Source organism: Cibotium barometz, chromosome 21 (genome assembly GCF_041138505.1).
Source record: "Cibotium barometz isolate CiBa-2024 chromosome 21, ASM4113850v1, whole genome shotgun sequence".
Classification (NCBI taxonomy): Eukaryota; Viridiplantae; Streptophyta; class Polypodiopsida; order Cyatheales; family Cibotiaceae; genus Cibotium; species Cibotium barometz.
This window is the reverse complement of record NC_141066.1, coordinates 52,564,466-52,585,745: the sequence shown is the minus strand read 5'-3', so window position 1 is coordinate 52,585,745 and position 21,280 is coordinate 52,564,466. Positions and strand designations below refer to the sequence as shown.

Below are 21,280 nucleotides of genomic sequence, written 5' to 3'. Positions count from 1 at the left end.
GTGTGTGGCAGTGTATGTCTAGAATGTATCTCCCCAGTATGCGCTGGTCTGTTGCCTTAAAGATCTGGCGTAGGGAATGTGGCTCTCTGAATAAAATGGGATATCTCTCTCTGATGGCTGTATATGCTCTGCATCTGCATACATAATGCTCCTCACACTCCACCTCTCTGCACAATCTGCATACCCTCTCCTCTCGGGGGATCCGTGCTGCTCTGCCAGTCTCAATCTCCAATCGGTGTGATGAAACTCTGAGCTGACCAATAGCCACTCGGGAGCCGTGTGGTAAAAAGCCCTCCATGTATCTAGGCCTCTCTATAAATCCATCATCAGTGATACTCATGAAGTGATCTCTGTAGTATAGCATCTTCGGTGGAAGAGACTGTGTAGGCGATATCCATGTCTCTCGTGTATAGAGAGTGTGTGTGTGAAAGAAAGAAAGCTGTATTAAACGTCTGCAAAAGGCCAAAATGACCTATGAGACCAAAATAGTCCATCCTCATCATCTGGATACATCATCAAGATTCAAGGGTACAAAGTAAGATGAAATGAACTGAAATGAACTGGTAGAGTATAGAGAAAGCTCCAAAAGCGGGTATAAAAAACATCATCATCCTAGTGTGTTTGAAGTTTGAACTTCGAACTTTGGGTCTTGAGAAAGGCTTGAGGGAGGGAGGGAGAGAATGAGGGAGAGACAGTGTGTGTGAGAGGGGCTGCCTTGGGCCCTTAAAGCCCCCGTCTAAAGACTCAAACGAGCAAAAAAAAAAACAAACAAAAAAACTCATACGCCTCGAATGCCTCGAGTGCCACGAATTGTTAGAGGCGCGCCTCGTAACAACTATGATGCGGATTGCGATTGGTGGCCAGATATGGGTTTCATCTCATCGCCTCAGAGTGGAGACAGGTAGAGCTGAGCGCATCTTCAGAGCCGGGAAGCTCATACGCAGACCCAAAGAGGAGAGGATCTGCCGAGACTATGCCACATAGAGGCTGAGACGGAGGAGCATTACATATGCCGCTGCCGAGTATACTATGAGATCCGCGGGAGGTTTCACTGTCTATTTCATGAGGGATTTGGTCCACTCTCCAAGATCATTGACTTCTAGGACCAGCATTGCCTAAACCTATTCTTGCTTGAGCTCCGCAGACACAGGGACACCTTCTTGAGAGAGCTTCGGCCCTAGCCACCCCGCTCCCTCCCTCGCTAGCCAACCATCACGAGTTTCTTCCGGACCTAGGAGGTGGAGGACACCGACATAGTGGATCTTGTGGACCCTCCACGAGCTGCTTTGCACCTACCTCGCCCGAGAGGAGTTACCTCGGACCGAGCCTTTGCACTCCGGCGTGCCCGACGCCTTTGGCGCCCCCATCGGCCACAATCACCTCATCAGCTCCAGATCCAGGACATGCTCCACCGCCATTGAGCTACCTTTCCATGTGACATAGCTGAGGGAGACCTCCCAGCCCCTACACGGCAGGGAATTACTCTCCAGAGAGCAGAGACACTTAGAGCCCGCAGGAGACAGAGGACACCTGGCTTTCGGACACCACGCCTATACCAGAGAGAGATGACAGAGATCAGAGCTCAGTTTCACAGAGAGGGTGCAGAGCGACTGGCTCGCTTCAGAGCACACCCAGGCATGTTCTTCAGGGAGCTGTGGACACCCCCTTCACTGATGTATACCATTTTATACCCCCAGTATGGTACAGGATGGAGCTAGCTAGGTTGCATATCATGATTGTATACTCCATGCATATAGCTTTGCATTCTCCTAGTAGTAGAGCTCCATCCTCGGCACACCCAGATTCAGCTTTTTTTGTTCAGTACTTTTTCATTTTGTTGGGATGACAGAGGATACCCCATACAGGTACTCGTCTCACAGGCCGAGTTCGGTCTTTTGGAAGACGTTAATAAAATCTTTCTTTCTTTCTTTCTCTCTTTCTCTCTCTCTAATGCACCTCCATTTTTGAATTAAAAGTATGCGAGCAAAGGTGCATTTCCATGAGCAGATTTCTCTCCGATTGTAATACAATGTTTGTTTTTAATGCTGTCTTTACTAGACGTGCTGTGCGGCAGAGGCGTAACCCAAAAGAAAGTGCTGACTTGACAAGTGTGCAAGAGCTGTTGGCTGCAATTGATCAGGAGACACATGCAGGTGTGATATATTTTACATGATTGGTTGTGATAAGTGTTTCAGTGTTTGTATTAAGGGTCTGCTTCTGGCAAATTCAAATTCAGGCCATGTGCGCGTGGCACACACACACACACACACCTCCTAATCCTTCACACGTCAGGCTTATAGAATTTTTTGAGGTGCAGGTCTACTGGATATTATGAAGGATTGCTCATACATTGGGATGGCAGATAATCTATTGGCATTATCTCAATACAAGACTCGCTTATACTTATTTGATGTAGTCAAATTGAGGTATAATATCAATGCCATTCTCGTCCCCACCAGTTACCTGTATAACGTTTAATTACTTGTTCTTTGGTTTTAGCCAAGTGTGTAATTTTTACCATGTGATTATCTTATCTAAGTATTATGTTTTGATGTCTATTAAGAGCATTTTTGGTAGTGACTTCCCAAACCATTACCTGCTCACTAGATTTGCTCTGCTTGGCAGTAAAGAGCTTATCTATCAACAAAGTCTTCGAAGATTTGCCTGCTTCAATGCCATGCGCTTAACCAATCCTGCTCCAGTGCATGATCTAATGCTATTAGCTCTAGATGAAGAGGAGCGCCTAGGCAAGTGGACAGAGAGTGATGGATCAAAGGTTGAAATTGCAAAGGTATTGTTGACTTCGCATACTTGGAGCAAGTTTTACATGCTATCCTGCACATTCTTCTTATCATATTACTGGTATTACATGCACCTTTTTATGTGTCATGTTATCCGGTTTTTTTGTCAACCTTTTTTGATTCTATCTAGTGTGCTGAGATTTTGAGGAGAAAGCAAAGGCAGCTGTGTCCCTCCTGGATCATTTACTTGAATGAGTGCATAGAGCGGAAGCAAACAAGCACTAGAGTGTGCTGAGCAGAGAGTGCAAGAAATGAAATGATATATTAACGTCTCTAAGAAGCCATAGTGGTCTATGAGACCAACTGTGCTGAATATACTGAAGTGATACAGTCCCAAGCAAGAGACATGAAGAGTCTCGTAAGTGAGGGAGCAAAAAGAAAGACTAGACTATGAGAAAAGTGGGAGGCCTGCCCTGTCAGAATATGCAGCGGAGATGATAACCAAATCTGAGAACACGAGCAAGTGCAGAAAAAATACAGCAATGGAGAGAGAGAGAGAGAGAGAGAGAGAGAGAGAGAGAGAGAGGCGTGTAACTCTGCTCTATATACACAAAGAAAATCCCGAAACAATGATACAATGACATGGGGCAACGGGGCCATTTTATATGGCCCCAAACATGCAGTCGGCATGTAGAAAAGGCAGCCGACTGGACCTGAATCTCCACGACCAGCCAAATCCGCCAGTCGGCTAGCTGTACACGGTCGGCCAGCATCCATGAGAGGTCGGGGACCTGAAGGAGCAGTCGGCCAGCATATGGGTCCTCTTGCCATCACAGGGCAACCACCCAAGCCAAGGAAAAAATAGGGAAAAATGGGAAAAATATGGAGAGTGGGGAAAAATGAGAAAACACCTAATAAGGGCGGGCACACCCACAGTAGAGGCCCTGGTGTATATGTATAGATAGGAGATGACTTCTAACACCCCCTCTCAGCTCCTGGCTGTGGAACCATCCCCAGGGAGCTGGAGTGCTGCCGGAGCAACGCCTGAGATAGCGACTTCGTGAAGAGGTCCACCGCACTGTCCTTTGTCGAACAGAACGCTAGCAAGATGTCATCAGCAACGATCTTTTCACGAACAAAGTGCCTCTGGATGACCAAGGATTCCACCAGTGGAAACCCAATCCTGCCAATTAACCTCTGCAACTTCACCACCTCGCAAGCAGCACCACATGCAGCCTGGTACTCTGCCTCTGCCGTCAAGGCAAGAGATAGCTACCTCTTACAGCACCATAAAACTGCTCCTGAGCCGAGGGTAAAACTGTCACCTGAAGTAGATCTCCTTGTGTCTGGATCTCCTCCCCAATCTGAGTCACTCCAACTGTGGAGTCGGACTCCATCCATCAATCCCCCTCCTGTGTAAAAGAGTCCAAGATCCTTCACGTGTTGCAGAAACCACAAGATACGCAATCCTGCCTCCCAAAGAGTCATCTGCAAACAGGAGCTCAACAGCCTCATCAGGAAGCTCCTGTCCAATCGGGTATACATCAACCAAATCAATGAACCATTATGCTTCCGAGTCAGAGAGGCACCATACTGGTCACAAGGATCGACAACTGTTACGGTGGGATGCCAAGTCTTGGAAATATGCGGAAGACCACTCAAGGCCTTCGGAAACCTATTACCAACCCCCGAACCACAAAGCCTGGAGAATGTGCAACATCCATCTCCTTCTGCAAGTAATCAACTGTCACCTGCCTGGCTTTCCAAGAGGTCCCCATGGAAAGAACTTCCTCATCTATAGGAGTTTCTTTGTCCCGAATACTACGAGACATCAGAGCATAAGTTACTTGTAAAGTTTCCTCTGGCTGACAAACACAAGAACTACCAACATTTGTGCTGAAAAGTTCCTGCCAACTGCTACCATCAACAAGCAAGCTATCCTCCATCTGGTCCCGGAAAGCCTGTACCTACAGCGTATCCACACTTAAGTGGCCATTACTAGACTGCCACTCATCACAAAACTGAGGACCTGGCAGAGAGTGCTGAAAGTTTGTAAACTCCATTCTCCACTTCGCCTTCCCAAACTACCTGGCCTGTTGCCTTGTCCCGAAGAGGAACAAAATGCTCATCAAACTCCACCCATACGCCAGTCTTGCAAACCTGATGCACTGACGACAAATGAAAACCAAGTGACGGAACATACAACACCTGGGAGGAATGCTTCCCCCCTCTGCCATCGGGAACTATCTCCAACCTGCCCTCACTGTGAACTGGGATAGTGGATGTATCCCCAGTAAGAATGTGATCAGAATACTTGCAGAGATCCTGTAAATTTGAACGGGAAGGAGTCATGTGCCTGGAAGCACCACTGTCTAGAATCCACTCCCGAGTATCCGTAGTGGCGAGTTCTCCAACCTTCTCCTTGTCCGAAGAAAATGAAACATCGGTGTCCATCACCTCCAGGTGCGCAAATGCTAGAGTCTTCACGATTGCTGCTGAGGATTCTTCACCCTTCTCGGTGTTCCGCTTGGGACACTGCCTCCAATAGTGGCCTTTCTCGCCACAGTCATTATAGGTCCTCTTTGCCTTCAGTTTCTCGCAGTCAGCGTCGGACTTCTTCTCAGAAGACTTCTCCGGTGAAGCCTTCCCTTTGCCCTTGTTACGGCCTTTCGACCGTTGGCCAGTTAAGGCCTCTGAACCTCCGCTCGGTGGACGGTTCGAGAATCTTTCCTCCTGGTCCAAGACCATGGGCACAAGCTCCTCCCACGTGATGGTGCTGAGCTTGCCACTGGTAATCAAAGACGAGTAGAATGCTGAGTACTGAGAGGGCAAATGCGACAGCAATGTTATGGCCATATCCTCTGATGATATCTCCTTCCCAGCTTGAAGAACTTTCTGTTGAAGAGCCTGCAGAGCTTGTTAATGTGCTCCTGCATCGTCGATGACTTTGCAGGGTTCATAACCCGCATCTGTACTTCCAAGGAAATCCTCTTCATGGGTGATACCCTGTTATAGAGAGAAGCCAAATGCTGCCATATACCTCTGGCCAACATCATATGCTTTATATGATTGATTACCTGCGGTGTGCGGTTGAGGAAGATGAATGAATGGACCCTAGCATTGACACGATCCCACAACTGTGCCTGTGCCTTCCGGTCCTTACGAATCGACGGTAACTCCCCTTCCTCTACCTCCGGCCGTGGAACCCCAACAACGATGAAATCAGCAAGGTCGTATGACTCCAGAACAGATTCCATCATAACATTCCATATGCCGTAATTGGTCCTGTCCAACTGACGGTCCACTGGGAACGTGGGGAGTGTAGGGATCTTCACATGTCTCTCAGCCATCTCAAGCACATCTGCCATTGCAGGGATGTAACTGAAAAGGGTTGGTGGGTGGGAACAAAGAACAACTTAAACCTGCAAGTGGCTGTCCAGCAAATCAGCCCGCCTTCCTCTTGCTTCTCCTCTTCCCGAACAGTCCAAAACAGTCCACCAATCAGCAACACAACAGTCCCCCTCTTGCTCACAAAATTCCCAAGAACTATCAAGAGCCTAGAGCTCTAATACCATGTCAGAATATGCAGCGGAGATGATAACCAAATCTGAGAACACGAGAGCAAGTGCAGAAAAAATACAGCAATGGAGAGAGAGAGAGAGAGAGGCGTGTAACTCTGATCTATATACACAAAGAAAATCCCGAAACAATGACAATAGCATGGGGCAATGTAAAATGGCCCCAAACATGTAGTCGGCATGTAGAAAAGGCAGCCGACTGGACCTAAATCTCCACGACCAGCCAAATCCACCAGTCGGCCAGCTGGACACAGTCGGCCAGCATCCATGAGAGGTCAGGGACCTGAAGGAGAAGTCGGCCGGCATATGGGTCCTCCTGCCATCATAGGGCTACCACCCAAGCCAAGGAAAAAATAGGGAAAATGGGGAAAAATATGGAGAGTGGGGAAAATGAGAACACCTAATAAGGGCAGGCACACCCACAACAGAGGCCGTGGTGTATATGTATAGACAGGAGATGACTTCTAACACCCACCTATTTATAGGTAAGAGGGGTTGGCCGATTGGACATGAGAACCTGGCTGACTAGGAAAAAGGTACCTGACCTGGGAAAAATCCTAGAAAAATGTACAAAAATAGGGTGGCCAGCCCACAACCAAGGGCCATGAAAAGGGACCAAAAGGGGACACCAAATATGAGTAGAAACTGGGGATGAATGTGCTAACACCCCCTCTCAGCACCAGATGCTCACCATACTCCGAGAAGTCGAAGATGAGGAGCCAAGGAAGCCTGAGAAACCAGCTTGGTGAACAAATCTACTGCATTCTCCGTTGAAGGACAATACTCTAAACGCAAATCTCTAGCAAGAATCCGTTCACGAACATAGTGATACTGTATCTCAACCTGTTTCGTACGAGCATGAAACACAGGGTTCTTGGCGATGGCGATGGCGATGCAACTCTGATTGTCACACCAAAGAAGAGTAGATCCGGTAGGAGGACAGCCAAGCTCCTCCAGTAAGCTCCGCAACCAGATTGCCTCACATGGAGCATAACAAACTGCATGATACTCCGCCTTTGTAAAGGAAAGCGCCACAGTAGTCTGCTTTTTACTGCTCCATGAAATGGCTCCAGACCCAATTTCACCTGTATGCGTCTGACATCGCCCACAAGCCTGCAAAAAGAGAGAGAGAGAGAGAGAAAAGAATAGTCGGCTGCCTCTGCACAGTAGCAGTCCACCACCTTCCTCTTGCTCCACCTGCTGTCCACTGTCTTCCACGAGATAGAGAGAGAGAAGCGTGGAAAGAGCCTGCAGTCCAGCCCGCCTATTGGCAATAGCACGCCCAGCACTGTGCGCCTGCTGTCCTGCCAGTCTGTCTCCTGTAATCCAGCCGGTCTCCTGCAGCCGTACCTGCTCACAGATGCTGCAGCCCGACTGTGTGCCCAAGGAGATAACCAGCCAGTCGCCTGTGTGCATGTCTCCTGCCCCGCCCTTCACAAGAGCGTGAGAGAAATGAAATGATATGAAATGAAATGATATATTAATGTCTTCAGAAGGCCAAAATGACCTATGAGACCAAAAAGGTTACAACAATTGGTGGATCTGATACAATGTCTGTGTAAGAAAAGCTAAAAACAACTAACTGAAACTGAAATAACTATGAGGAAAAGTACGGTACTAGGAGCTCCTAATGGATAACATCTGGGAGGAAAACTCCAGCAACAAAGGTAAGCATCGTACACATCACCCAAAGATGTCTCTCATCGGTCAATGGCGGATATCCTCAATGTCCTCCATGGTGAGTACTCTGACTGGACGTCTCCCATGCCGTGCTAGTATGGTCCTGATCCTCTGTTGTAGTCTCCGCCGGTGTCGAGATGGGCCTCTCATCTTGGGGCGCCTGGACCGCCCCAGCTCTATAGCCCGATCAATCAGTGTACCTCTAGTGCGGCTATACTCTGGGGCTAGCTGCAATGCCTGTTGGCCTGACTGTTCAATCTCCGGTCGAAAGAAGTCTGTAATCTGCCTTTGTAGGTGTCTCTCCCTCTCTGATCCCCTTCCTCTCAAGAGACCCTCTCTATGTCTACGAAGCTCCAGCAAGTATAATCCGAGGCATCTCTGATCCTGGTATCTCATGACTCTAGAAAGTGGTCCGAAACCCTCTCTAAACAGGCAGTGAAAACGGCCTCGTATCTCATAATATACTGGACAGTGACATATGTAATGTAACTCTGTCTCTGGCTCCATCTGGCACAGCTGACAAATCCTGGCCTCAGCTGGTACTCCTCTGAATCTGCCAGTCTCAATCTCTAGCTGGTGTGAGGATGTGTGCATCTGACCAATAGCACACCGTACCCCATGAGAAAGATGAGTATCCATGTAGCTATGTCTAATCACAAACCCATCCTGCGTGAGCTGGAGAAGATGATCTCTATAGAAAGCCATCTTCGTACCAAGCTCCTGTGTCGGCTGTATCCATGTCCTCCTAGTGTCCAGCTAAATCAAGTCCTGCCTGATAAGTCTGGTAATCTCTGCCCGTGTGAGAGAGAGGGAGGGTGCATCCAGGGAGTACTGAAATGGAGGTAGCCTTTCCATACTAAAGCCATGCAACTGGAACCAAGCTGTCATCTTTGCCTACCAACATGATCCGTCTCCCTGTGATGCCAACTGTCGTGAAGACTCCAGGGCTAAGCGAGCATATCTGTCTCTAGGGAGAGCCCAAGTGCTATGTATAAAGGAGACTGATCGAGTGAGTGCCTCTACTACCAAATGGGCGGCAGCCATCTCTGCACGGATAATATCATGTGGTACGGAGGCCTTGGCCCTAATCATCCGGGAAATCATAGAAACCAAGGGCCTCTCCATATGTCTCCATCCATCAGCGCTACCAGCTCGGCTGTGGTGATCCACTGAGGGTCCCCATATCTCCACTCCATACAGCATGGCTGAAGTGACCAAAGTGTCAAAGAGCCAGAGCTTTGTTCGAGGTTCCTGAAACTGAACCTGCGAACACATCCTCTCTAGTCTCCCCAATGCTGCATAAGCTCTGGTCAATCTGGTCTCCGCTGCTCTCCTCAAGGAAAATAGTGGGCCATTGAAAACCACACCAAGGTAAGTATATGCATCTGTATACTCCACTGTCTCCTGACCATATGTAAAGGTGGGTACTGACCTCCTAACCCACTGTGCTGTGGTGTTAAACACCATCACCTTGGTTTCACCAAGGTTAACAGACAATCCACTGTCCTGTGCAAACGTGTGCAATGCATCCAAATGACGCTGCATCCCCTCTGGAGAATCTGAGATCAGCACAATATCATCAGCATACAATAACAGCGGAATCCATGTCCCTGCTAGCTGTGCTCCTCTGTCACCCTCCCGCTCTACATAGTCTGAAACCTCATCCACGTACATCCCAAATAAGGTGGGAGAAAGGGGGCAACCCTGTTTCACCCCAATAGTGGAGTGAACCATCTCAGATCTACCCTGAGTAGTACGTACCTGCCCCACAATTGTCCTGTATAAAGCCATGATTCCCCAAATCAGCTCTGTGGGCACTCCCATCTCCTGTAGTCTGCGCATCAGTCTGGCTCTCGGTACTGTGTCAAAAGCTTTGCGGAAATCCACAAAGCAACAATAAATCCTCTTGCCATATAATCTGCCCTCCTCAATAATAGCTCTAAGTGTCAAGATATGGTCAAGAGTGGAGAAATCTCTCCTGAACCCTGCCTGCCCTGATGCACGTATGTCCTCTCTCTCTGCCCATCTACTCAACTCCTGCTCAAGAATAGATGCATATAATCTAGCCAATGTGTGACCAATCATGATGGTACGATAATTCCCAGGAAGCATGGGATCCCCTGACTTGAAGATAGGCACAATCGTGGACATATTCCAAGTCTCAGGAAAACCCTCACACATGGCTCGGTTAAACATCATAGCAATAAGCTCTGCAAGCATATCTCTGGCATGAATAAAGTGCTCTGCTACCAAACCATCATGATCATATGCTCTCCCAGTCCTCATCCTGTCAATAGCTTTCCTTACCATCTCAGCAGTAAAGAAAGCACATGTCTCTGGGCATGGCTCCGATGGGTCTGGCAGGGGCGGCTGTCCTGCTGCTGTGTACAGGGATGCTGCATACGCACCCCAAATCTCTGTGGAGGTAATGACTGGTGATGGTGAATGCTCATGGAATAGTCTCCATGCCTTGCTTGAGTCCTGACTCATAAATAACTGATACAAATCCCTCTCTAACTGAGCAAGATAAGCCCTCTTCTTCCGTCGCACTAGGTGCCGGAAGGTAATCCGTGACTGTTTGTGAGTGGTAACACCCATGAGCACCTCTCTCTGTAATCTGATCCTCATCTCTCTGCACTCCTCATCATACCAACTGTTCTGGGGCATGTTCCTGTCCGTGTAGGCTGACTATAGGGATATGCCTTTGATGCTGCAGCATGAAGCGTATCTATCAATATCTGAGTGTGCTCATCTAATGGCCGTCCCGGCTCCTCGGCACATAAGCGTCTGAATATCTCATCCGTGTACACGGTGTCAGTCTCCCTCGTTAAGGTATAACGAGTGTGTGCGGAGACCTGTCCCAATGGAGCGGTGCTGAACTGAAATGTGAGAGTGATAAGCATGATCCACTGCTATTCCAACCGGCCTAGTGCCTACCATAAAATCCTGAAAAGAGGGAATGAGACTGGGCTGAGCCATAACATAGTCCACTGTACTAGCACCATGCCTATGTGGAAAGCAAGTGAAACCGCCCGATGTCGGGAATCTCTGTAGGCCATTCAGGATGGCCAATCCATGTGCAGTCCCCATGTCTATCAAATACCGCCCATACACTGTATGTTCCTCATCCTGTGAGAGTCTAGATAGGCCCATATCCCTAACATCAAGCTCCCTCAACATCTCCTCTGAGGTATCATAAAATACTGTCTGGTTATGGGCGGTCCTGGCATTGAAGTCCCCCAGGAGAATGATGTCACCATCCCTGGAGAACTCCCAAATGTCATCATCCAAAATAGAAAAGGGAGACTGCCCGCTAGGTGATGCATACACTGATGTACTAGGAGCAAAATAGCATACAGCAATGTAGAGATATCTGCCCGTCTCTGCCCTCAGTCTAACCCACATGTACCTAGCCTGCTCATCTCTGCGGACTATATGTATCAGTGGCTGTAGCTCCTCTCTAAACAATACTGCCACTCCTCCTGAGCCCCGTCCTCTATGCTCTGAACGAGTCTCCTGTCTACAAGCTGTCTCCCATCGGTATCCACTAACATGTGGCATGGACTGTCCAGGAGCCTGATGCGTCTCACAGTAGAAGATGATGTCCCTCCCAGTGAAACTATCCTCAAAAGCCCCTACATCAAGACGCAGAGATCCATTACAATTCCAAGTAGCAACTTTGAGTGTAGTCCCATAGGTCTCGCGCCGTCATGAAGAGCGCCTCTCCATAATCACCACTCTACCATCTCTATAGAAGGCCACTTTCCCTTTCTCTCGGGCTGCCCTTATCTCGGGCATAACTTCTTTCATGTGGGCAAGTTGCGAGAGTGTGAGGTCATCTCCAAGAAATATTCCCGTCTTCTTGAGTGTAGGACGTCTCTTCAAGAAGTCCTTCTTCGCTTCCATGGAGGGGAAACGAATGATAAGTGCTCTCTCCTTAGAAGATTCGCCACCACTACCTTCTCTCTTCTTTCCCACTCTCCATGTCTTTGTGTGCGTGGCTTCAATGCCCATCATAGAGAAGAGCTCCTTGGTTTCCCCTTCCGCATCATCATGGTCTTTTAGACCGGACACTCGTACATGTAAGGCCCGGGTCTTCCTCCTTTGCTCCTCTTCAAGGGTCATGTTGATGATGGTGGGAGTGGGGATGGGTGGCGATTCTTTACCTTTCCCTTTCTTGGCGACCTCGATCCATTTCTCCACCTCGTCCATCTTCTTTTGTGTCTTTGTGATCACCTCCACCCATGAAGATGTCTTCTCTCTATGTTGCTCCTCCTCCTCTCGAATGATCCTCATTTGTTCCTTGATGGTATTCAACTCTTCAAGAAAGGAGGGTTGAAATTTTCCATCCTCAAGATTACTTTTTGAAGTGGCTGCCAACTCCTTTTTGAGGGCTGAGATTTCAGCCGCTTGACTCTTAGCATGCAATTTGGCCTCCACTAGTTCCTCCTTTAAAGCTGAAATCTCAGCCTCTTCTCTCTTCGAGCTCTTGGATTTTGTCAAATCCCTTCTCGAGTTTGGAGAGGCGATTTATGATTGCGGTGACGGAAGAGTCGACCATCTTCTTGTTTTCTTTGATAATTGTGCCGAGCTTGTCCTCCACTTTCACGAGCTTCTCTTTAAACCCGGTCTTGGCCATGACTTTTTGCAGATTCCCACAGTCAATGGACTGAAAATTAATCCATGACACAGGAGCAAAACAGCAGCAACAGGGGGGGGGGGGGGGGGTCAAGTCATGTAGGGAAGAGAGTTATGTTGCTGCCTTGGGGGCCTGTGGAAGGGTGGGTGGGAAAAGAGAGGCGGAGAGCGAAGAGGGCAGGGCAGGGCAGGGCGGCGCAGGGGCGAAGGGGGGCAGGGCGGCAAAAGCGTAGGGGGCGCAGGGTGGGAGGGGGGGGCGCAGGGTGGCAGCGAAGAGGGGGGAGCGAAGAGTGAAGAGGAGAGAGAGAAAGAAAGAAAGAAAGAAAGATTTTATTAACGTCTTCCAAAAGACCGAACTCGGCCTATGAGACAAATCGGAGTACCTGTATGGGGTATCCTCTGTCATCCCAACAAAATGAAAAAGTACTGAATAAAAAAGCTGAATCTGGGTGTGCAAGGGATGGAGCTCTACTACTAGGAGAATGCAAAGCTATATGCATGGAGTATACAATCATGATATGCAACCTAGCTAGCTCCATCTTGTACCATACTGGGGGTATAAAATGGTATACATCAGTGAAGGAGAGAGAGAGAGAGAGAGAGAGAGAGAGAGAGAGAGAGAGAGAGAGAGAGAGAGAAATGAAATGAAATGAAATGATATATTAACGTCTTCAAAAGGCCAAAATGACCTATGAGACCAAAAAGGTTACAACAATTGGTGGATCTGATACAATGTCTGTGTAAGGAAAGCTAAAAACAATTAAACAACTAACTGAAACTGAAACAACTATGAGGAAAAGTACGGTACCAGGAGCTCCTAATGGATAACATGTGGGAGGAAAACTCCAGCAACAAAGGTAAGCATCATACACATCACTATCCAAAGATGTCTCTCATCGGTCGATGGCGGATATCCTCAATGTCCTCCATGGTGAGTACTCTGCTGGACGTCTCCCATGCCGTGCTAGTATGGTCCTGATCCTCTGTTGTAGTCTCCGCCGGTGTCGAGATGGACCTCTCATCTTGGGGCGCCTGGACCGCCCCAGCTCTATAGCCCGATCAATCAGTGTACCTCTGGTGCGGCTGTACTCTGGGGCTAGCTGCAATGCCTGCTGACCTGACTGCTCAATCTCTGGTCGAAAGAAGTCTGTAATCTGCCTCTGTAGGTGTCTCTCCCTCTCTGATCCCCTCCCTCTCAGGAGACCCTCTCTATGTCTACGCAGCTCTAGCAAGTACAATCCGAGGCATCTCTGATCCTGGTATCTCATGACTCTAGAAAGTGGTCCAAAGCCCTCTCTGAACAGGTAGTGAAAACGGCCTCGTATCTCATAATATACCGGACAGTGACATATGTAATGTAACTCTGTCTCTGGCTCCATCTGGCACAGCTGACAAATCCTGGCCTCAGCTGGTACTCCTCTGAATCTGCCAGTCTCAATCTCTAGCTGGTGTGAGGATGTGCGCATCTGACCAATAGCACACCGTACCCCATGAGAAAGATGAGTATCCATGTAGCTGGGTCTAATCACAAACCCATCCTCCGTGAGCTGGAGAAGATGATCTCTATAGAAAGCCATCTTCGTACCAAGCTCGTGTGTCGGCTGTATCCATGTCCTCCTAGTGTCCAGCTGAGTCAAGTCTAGCCTGATAAGTCTGGTAATCTCTGCCCGTGTGAGAGAGAGGGAGGGTGCATCCAGGGAGTACTGAAATGGAGGTAGGCTGTCCATACTAAAGCCATGCAGTTGGAACCAAGCTGTCATCTGTGCATACCAACATGATCCGTCTCCCTGTGATGCCAACTGTCGTGAAGACTCCAGGGCTAAGCGAGCATATCTGTCTCTAGGGAGAGCCCAAGTGCTATGTATAAAGGAGACTGATCGAGTGAGTGCCTCTACTACCAATGGGGGGGCAGCCATCTCTGCACGGATAATATCATGTGGTACGGAGGCCTTGGCCCTAATCATCCGGGAAATCATAGAAACCAAGGACCTCTCCATACGTCTCCATCCATCAGTGCTACCAGCTCGGCTGTGGTGATCCACTGAGGGTCCCCATATCTCCACTCCATACAGCATGGCTGAAGTGACCAAAGTGTCAAAGAGCCAGAGCTTTGTTCGAGGTTCCTGAAACTGAACCTGCGAACACATCCTCTCTAGTCTCCCCAATGCTGCATAAGCTCTGGTCAATCTGGTCTCCGCTGCTCTCCTCAAGGAAAATAGTGGGCCACTAAAAACCACACCAAGGTAAGTATATGCATCTGTATACTCCACTGTCTCCTGACCATATGTAAAGGTGGGCATTGACCTCCTAACCCACTGTGCTGTGGTGTTAAACACCATCACCTTGGTTTTACCAAGGTTAACAGACAATCCACTGTCCTCTGCAAACATGTGCAATGCATCCAAATGACGCTGCATCCCCTCTGGAGAATCTGAGATCAGCACAATATCATCAGCATACAATAACAGCGGAATCCATGTCCCTGCTAGCTGTGCTCCTCTGTCACCCGCCCGCTCTACATAGTCCGAAACCTCATCCACATACATCCCAAATAAGGTGGGGGAAAGGGGGCAGCCCTGTTTCACCCCAATAGTGGAGTGAACCATCTCAGATACACCCTGGGGAGTACGTACCTGCCCCACAACTGTCCTGTATAAAGCCATGATTCCCCAAATCAGCTCTGTGGGCACTCCCATCTCCTGTAGTCTGCGCATCAGTCTGGCTCTCGGTACCGTGTCAAAAGCTTTGCGGAAATCCACAAAGCAACAGTAAATCCTCCTGCCATATAATCTACCCTCCTCAATAATAGCTCTGAGTGTCAAGATATGGTCAAGAGTGGAGAAACCTCTCCTGAACCCTGCCTGCCCTGATGCACGTATGCCCTCTCTCTCTGCCCATCTACTCAACTCCTGCTCAAGAATAGATGCATATAATCTAGCCAATGTGTGACCAATCATGATGGTACGATAATTCCCAGGAAGCATAGGATCCCCTGACTTGAAGATAGGCACAATCGTGGACATATTCCAAGTCTCAGGAAAACCCTCACACATGGCTCGGTTAAACATCATAGCAATCAGCTCTGCAAGCATATCTCTGGCATGAATAAAGTGCTCTGCTACCAAACCATCATGATCATATGCTCTCCCAGTCCTCATCCTGTCAATAGCTTTCCTTACCATCTCAGCAGTAAAGAAAGCACACGTCTCTGGGCATGGCTCCGATGGGTCTGGCAGGGGCGGCTGTCCTGGTGCTGTGTATAGGGATGCTGCATACTCGCCCCAAATCTCTGTGGAGGTAATGGCTGGTGATGGTGAATGCTCATGGAATAGTCTCCATGCCTCGCCTGAGTCCTGACTCATAAACAACTGGTACAAATCCCTCTCTAACTGAGCAAGATAAGCCCTCTTCTTCCGTCGCACTAGGTGCCGGAAGGTAATCCGTGACTGTCTGTGAGTGGTAACACCCATGAGCACCTCTCTCTGTAATCTGATCCTCATCTCTCTGCACTCCTCATCATACCAACTGTTCTGGGGCATGTTCCCAGATCGTCTCTGTGTAGGCTGACTATGGGGATATGCCTCTGATGCTGCAGCATGAAGCGTCTCTATCAATATCTGAGTGAGCTCATCTAATGGCCGTCCCGGCTCCTCGGCACATAGGCGTCTGTATATCTCATCCGTGTATACGGTGTCAGTCTCTCTCGTAAAGGTATAACGAGTGTGTGTGGAGACCTGTCCCAATGGAGCGGTGTTGAACTGAAATGTGAGAGTGAAGGACAAGATAGCATGATCCACTGCTATTCCAACCGGCCTAGTGCCTACCATAAAATCCTGAAAAGAGGAAATGAGACTGGGCTGAGCCATAACATAGTCCACTGTACTAGCACCATGCCGATGTGGAAAGCTAGTGAAACCGCCCGATGTCGGGAATCTCTGTAGGCCATTCAGGATGGCCAATCCATGTGCAGTCCCCATGTCTATCAAATACCGCCCATACACTGTATGTTCCTCATCCTGTGAGAGTCTAGATAGGCCCATATCCCTAACATCAAGCTCCCTCAACATCTCCTCTGAGGTATCATAAAATACTGTCTGGCTATGGGCGGTCCTGGCATTGAAGTCCCCCAAGAGAATGATGTCACCATCCCTGGAGAACTCCCAAATGTCATCATCCAAAATAGAAAAGGGAGACTGCCCGCTAGGTGATGCATACACTGATGTACTAGGAGCAAAATAGCATATAGCAATGTAGAGATATCTGCCGGTCTCTGCCCTCAGTCTAACCCACATGTACCTAGCCTGCTCATCTCTGCGGACTATATGTATCAGTGGCTGTAGCTCCTCTCTAAACAATACTGCCACTCCTCCTGAGCCCCGTCCTCTATGCTCTGAACGAGTCTCCTGTCTACAAGCTGTCTCCCATCGGTATCCACTAACATGTGGCATGGACTGTCCAGGAGCTTGATGCGTCTCACAGTAGAAGATGATGTCCCTCCCAGTGAAACTATCCTCAAAAGCCCCTACATCAAGGCGTAGAGATCCATTACAATTCCAAGTAGCAACTTTGAGTGTAGTCCCATAGGTCTCGTGCCGTCATGAAGAGCGCCTCTCCATAATCACCACTCTACCATCTCTATAGAAGGCCACTTTCCCTTTCTCTCGGGCTGCCCTTATCTCGGGCATAACTTCTTTCATGTGGGCAAGTTGCGAGAGTGTGAGGTCATCTCCAAGAAATATTCCCGTTTGCTTGAGTGTAGGACGTCTCTTCAAGAAGTCCTTCTTCGCTTCCATGGAGGGGAAACGAATGATAAGTGCTCTCTCCTTAGAAGAAGATTCGCCACTACCTTCCCTCTTCTTTCCCACTCTCCATGCCTTTGTGTGCGTGGCTTCAATGCCCATCATAGAGAAGAGCTCCTTGGTTTCCCCTTCCGCATCATCACGGTCTTTTAGACCGGACACTCGTACATGTAAGGCCCGGGTCTTCCTCCTTTGGTCCTCTTCAAGGGTCATGTTGATGATGGTGGGAGTGGGGATGGGTGGCGATTCTTTACCTTTCCCTTTCTTGGCGACCTCGATCCATTTCTCGGCCTCGTCCATCTTCTTTTGTGTCTTTGTGATCACCTCCACCCATGAAGATGTCTTCTCTTTATGTTGCTCCTCCTCCTCTCGAATGATCCTCATTTGTTCCTTGATGGTATTCAGCTATTCAATCAAGGAGGGCTGAAATTCTCCATCCTCAAGCTTGCTTTTTGAAGTGGCTTCCAACTCCTTTTTGAGGGCTGAGATTTCAGCCGCTTGACTTTTAGCATGCAGTTTGGCCTCCACTAGTTCCTCCTTTAAGGCTGAAATCTCAGCCTCTTGCTTGGAAGATCTCTCTTCGAGCTCTTGGATTTTGTCAAATCCCTTCTCGAGTTTGGAGAGGCGGTTTATGATTGCGGTAACAGAAGAGTCGACCATCTTCTTGTTTTCTTTGATAATTGTGCCGAGCTTGTCCTCCACCTTCACGAGCTCCTCTTTAAACCCGGTCTTGGCCATGACTTTTTGCAGAACTTCCCACAGCCAATGGACTGAAAATTAATCCATGGCAGCAGCACGAAACAGCAGCAACAGGGGGGGGGGGGGGGGAGAGAATTATGTTGCTGCCTTGGGGGCCTGACGAAGGGTGGGTGGGTGGGTGGGTGTGTGGGAACAAGGAGGCGGAACAGTGAGGAAGGCTGGGCGCAGAGCAGGCAGCGAAGAGAGATAAAGCGTGGGAGAGAGAGAGAGAGAGATGGTGAAGGCAGGCAGGCGAAATGGGAGAGGCAGACAGGCGAGCGAAATGGGAGAGGCGGGGCAGAGAGGCGAAATGGGTGGGAAACGGGGGCAGGCAGAGAGGCGAAATGGGTGGGAACAGGGAGGCGGAACAGTGAGGAAGGCTGGGCGCAGAGCAGGCAGCGAAGAGAGATAAAGCGTGGGAGAGAGAGAGAGAGATGGCGAAGGCAGGCAGGCGAAATGGGAGAGGCAGACAGGCGAGCGAAATGGGAGAGGCGGGGCAGAGAGGCGAAATGGGTGGGAAACGGGGGCAGGCAGAGAGAGAGAGAGAGATGGGGGGCGCAGGCAGGCAGCGGGAGGGGAGAGCGAAGGGAGCAGCGGGAGGGGTGGGCGCAGCGGGAGAGGGGGGCGCAGCGGGGGAGAGAGAGAGGGGGGGGGGTGCAGGCAGGCAGCGAAGCGGGCAGCAGGAGGGGTGGGCGCAGCGGAAAGGGGGGGGGGGGGGGGGGGGGGGGGGGGGGGGGGGGGCGCAGCGGGAGGGGGGGGCCGTGGGAGAGGGAGTGGGAGAGGGAGAGGGGGAGAGAGAGAGAGAGAGAGAGAGAGGGAGGGAGAGAGAGAATTCAGCGTGCTGTCCTGTGCGCCCAGTCGAGTAGCCTCTCCACATATGCTGCAGCCGGCCTGTTGCAAGGAGATAAAGGGCTTGCTGTTCAGCCCTGCCGTGCCACCTTCCAACAGCCCACGAGTCCCAAAAAAGAGAGAAAAAAAGATGCGCGTAATTGCTGCAGCCGACTCTCCTCCAAAAGAAACCCCAATAATAGCGTGGAGCCTCCCAAAAGGGCCACGATTCTCTAAAAGTAGTATTCTTTTATTTTTAAAGGTTTTAAACCTTTTTTCCCTCTCGTGGTTTTAATAAAACCTTATTCCCCTCCACAAATGGGGTAAACCCTTACCCCTAGGATCACCTTGACCCAAGTATGAATATTCAATGAATGTCCTGCACACACGTGTCCCGCATACTGACCACCATGCCCACATGTACGCTGCACAAATTCATAGGGTCGTGACACCCTTCCCCTTCCTCTTTGTTGCAGAGGTGATGAGCAGCTATCTAGTTGTGCAAGTGGACTGGACTACAGGGTCGTCAGATCCCAGGAGGAGCTCCTTGACTCGAGTTTGCAGATGACACAACTGCCTCCCTCACAGGAGAGGAAGGGAATCTTCAGGAGAGGAAGGGAATCTTCAGAGATTTGTGCTTGCCATTGAGGACTTCTACCTAGCTTTAGGCACGCAGATCAATTGACACAAGGCATGTGGTTTTTGGGTCGGATCCTCACCCACCCCGGTTTGGCGGCCAATTGAGTCTTTTCAGTGGATTCCGTGTGACACCCTTGGTCAGATATCTGGGGATGTCAGGTGGGGATTTCACGCGAGCAGTAGCTTGCCCCCCTTCTTCTAAGCATTTGAAAGAAGCTCCTTTATTGGAGCACTGCCCGCCTTTCCCTCGTTGGCCGAGTGGTTGTGGCCAACGAGGTACTCCTTGCCGTACATTACTTCCTGCTGGACGTTTTCCAAGGCATGCCTTTGATAGGTGGAGCGGCTGATCAGGAACTTTCTTTGGGCAGGGATTGATGATCGGCCCACGTGGCCAAGGTGGCATGTGGTGTGGGCATAGTCACAGGGGACGGAGGGGACGGACCCTTGGAACGGGGGGACGCCATCCCGGGAACACTTTGGGACGCTCTCACACAAGCAAGCTCTAGCCTCTCAAGACTCACACGCTCTCTCCCTCACACACACACACTCTCAAGCTTCACACACACACACACACACACACACACACACACACCCACCCTCACACTCAAGTTCTCCCTCAACTTTCAAGGCTCAAGCCTCGCTCACTCTCTCTCTCTTAAGCTATCAAGTGACAAGGAGGCAATGGGCATCCATCATCCATGGCATCCTCCTCACGTGGCGGCGGCACTTCGAGTTCCAACTTCCCATAGAAGGACAAGGACACGGTGGGATGAGGTCAATCACACCCCATCCCCTCATGGAGGCGGTGCATGGCCATGGGCATGCAAGCTTTGCCCGTATAGGCGAGTGGGTGGCACCGGCAAAGGAATTTTAAGTGCCGTTCCTACCCCCGTCCCCATTCCCTACATACGGCCGTCCCACGTCCCCATCCCCGTCCCCTGTCCCTTGTGACTATGGGTGTGGGCATTATTCAAAGCAGAGCCCTGTTGGGACAAGCTGGTCGTTCAAGACCTTCAGCCAGGTGGTGAGACTTGGAAGGCTTTTCTGCTCACCCAGATTTCCCCTAGTGTGCGGTGGATCTTCATAGAGGCGTGTTACCGTGGTCTCAGCTCTTCCTTTGAGGATCGCTTTGCAGCCAGTTTTGGTTAGAGCTTGGGGTCATCTTAAGCCTACCCTCATCCAGTTGCCTTCGACCACAGATGAGGAAAGACTCCCCTCTTCAGGATGCCTAGTGGCCACCCCTTGGCGCTCGCTCCCACATTTCTGGGGCCCCTCTGTGTTGGTCACGCTCACTCTTTGGGAGAGTGGGCTAGTTTCAACCCCCCCCCCCCCCCAAACAACAACACCCACCCACCCACCAAGAGACGCAGGACAGATGCCTTGCTGGGATCCGAGGCAGAGATCAGATTACCCTCTCCATCGACTCAACCATCCCTCTCGACTGGCAGACCCTGCCGCGCCCCCCCACAGTGGCCTGGAGCCTTCACTCATGATATCCCTGTTAGCAGTCCTCCACTCAGATGGGGTCACATGCTTATTTTTGTAGTTGGCCTCAGGGACTAATGACCCTCTCCCCCTGCGAGAATTTTGGTGGTGGCTCACTTCAGCAAGTGAGGATTCTTGGCTTTTACGATCATCA

At 49.9% G+C, this 21,280-nt stretch overlaps 1 protein-coding gene across 1 annotated transcript in view; it reads left to right on the top strand.

Moving 5' to 3' along the window:
• MLH1 (MUTL-homolog 1) overlaps window positions 1-21,280 on the top strand; it is a 108,387-nt gene that overhangs the window by 44,412 nt on the left and 42,695 nt on the right. The window contains exons 10-12 of the mRNA XM_086815991.1: window positions 2,059-2,153; window positions 2,318-2,426; window positions 2,626-2,791. Of these exons, the coding sequence (XP_086672117.1) occupies window positions 2,059-2,153; window positions 2,318-2,426; window positions 2,626-2,791 (370 nt within the window). The remainder of the gene's footprint in view (window positions 1-2,058; window positions 2,154-2,317; window positions 2,427-2,625; window positions 2,792-21,280) is intronic.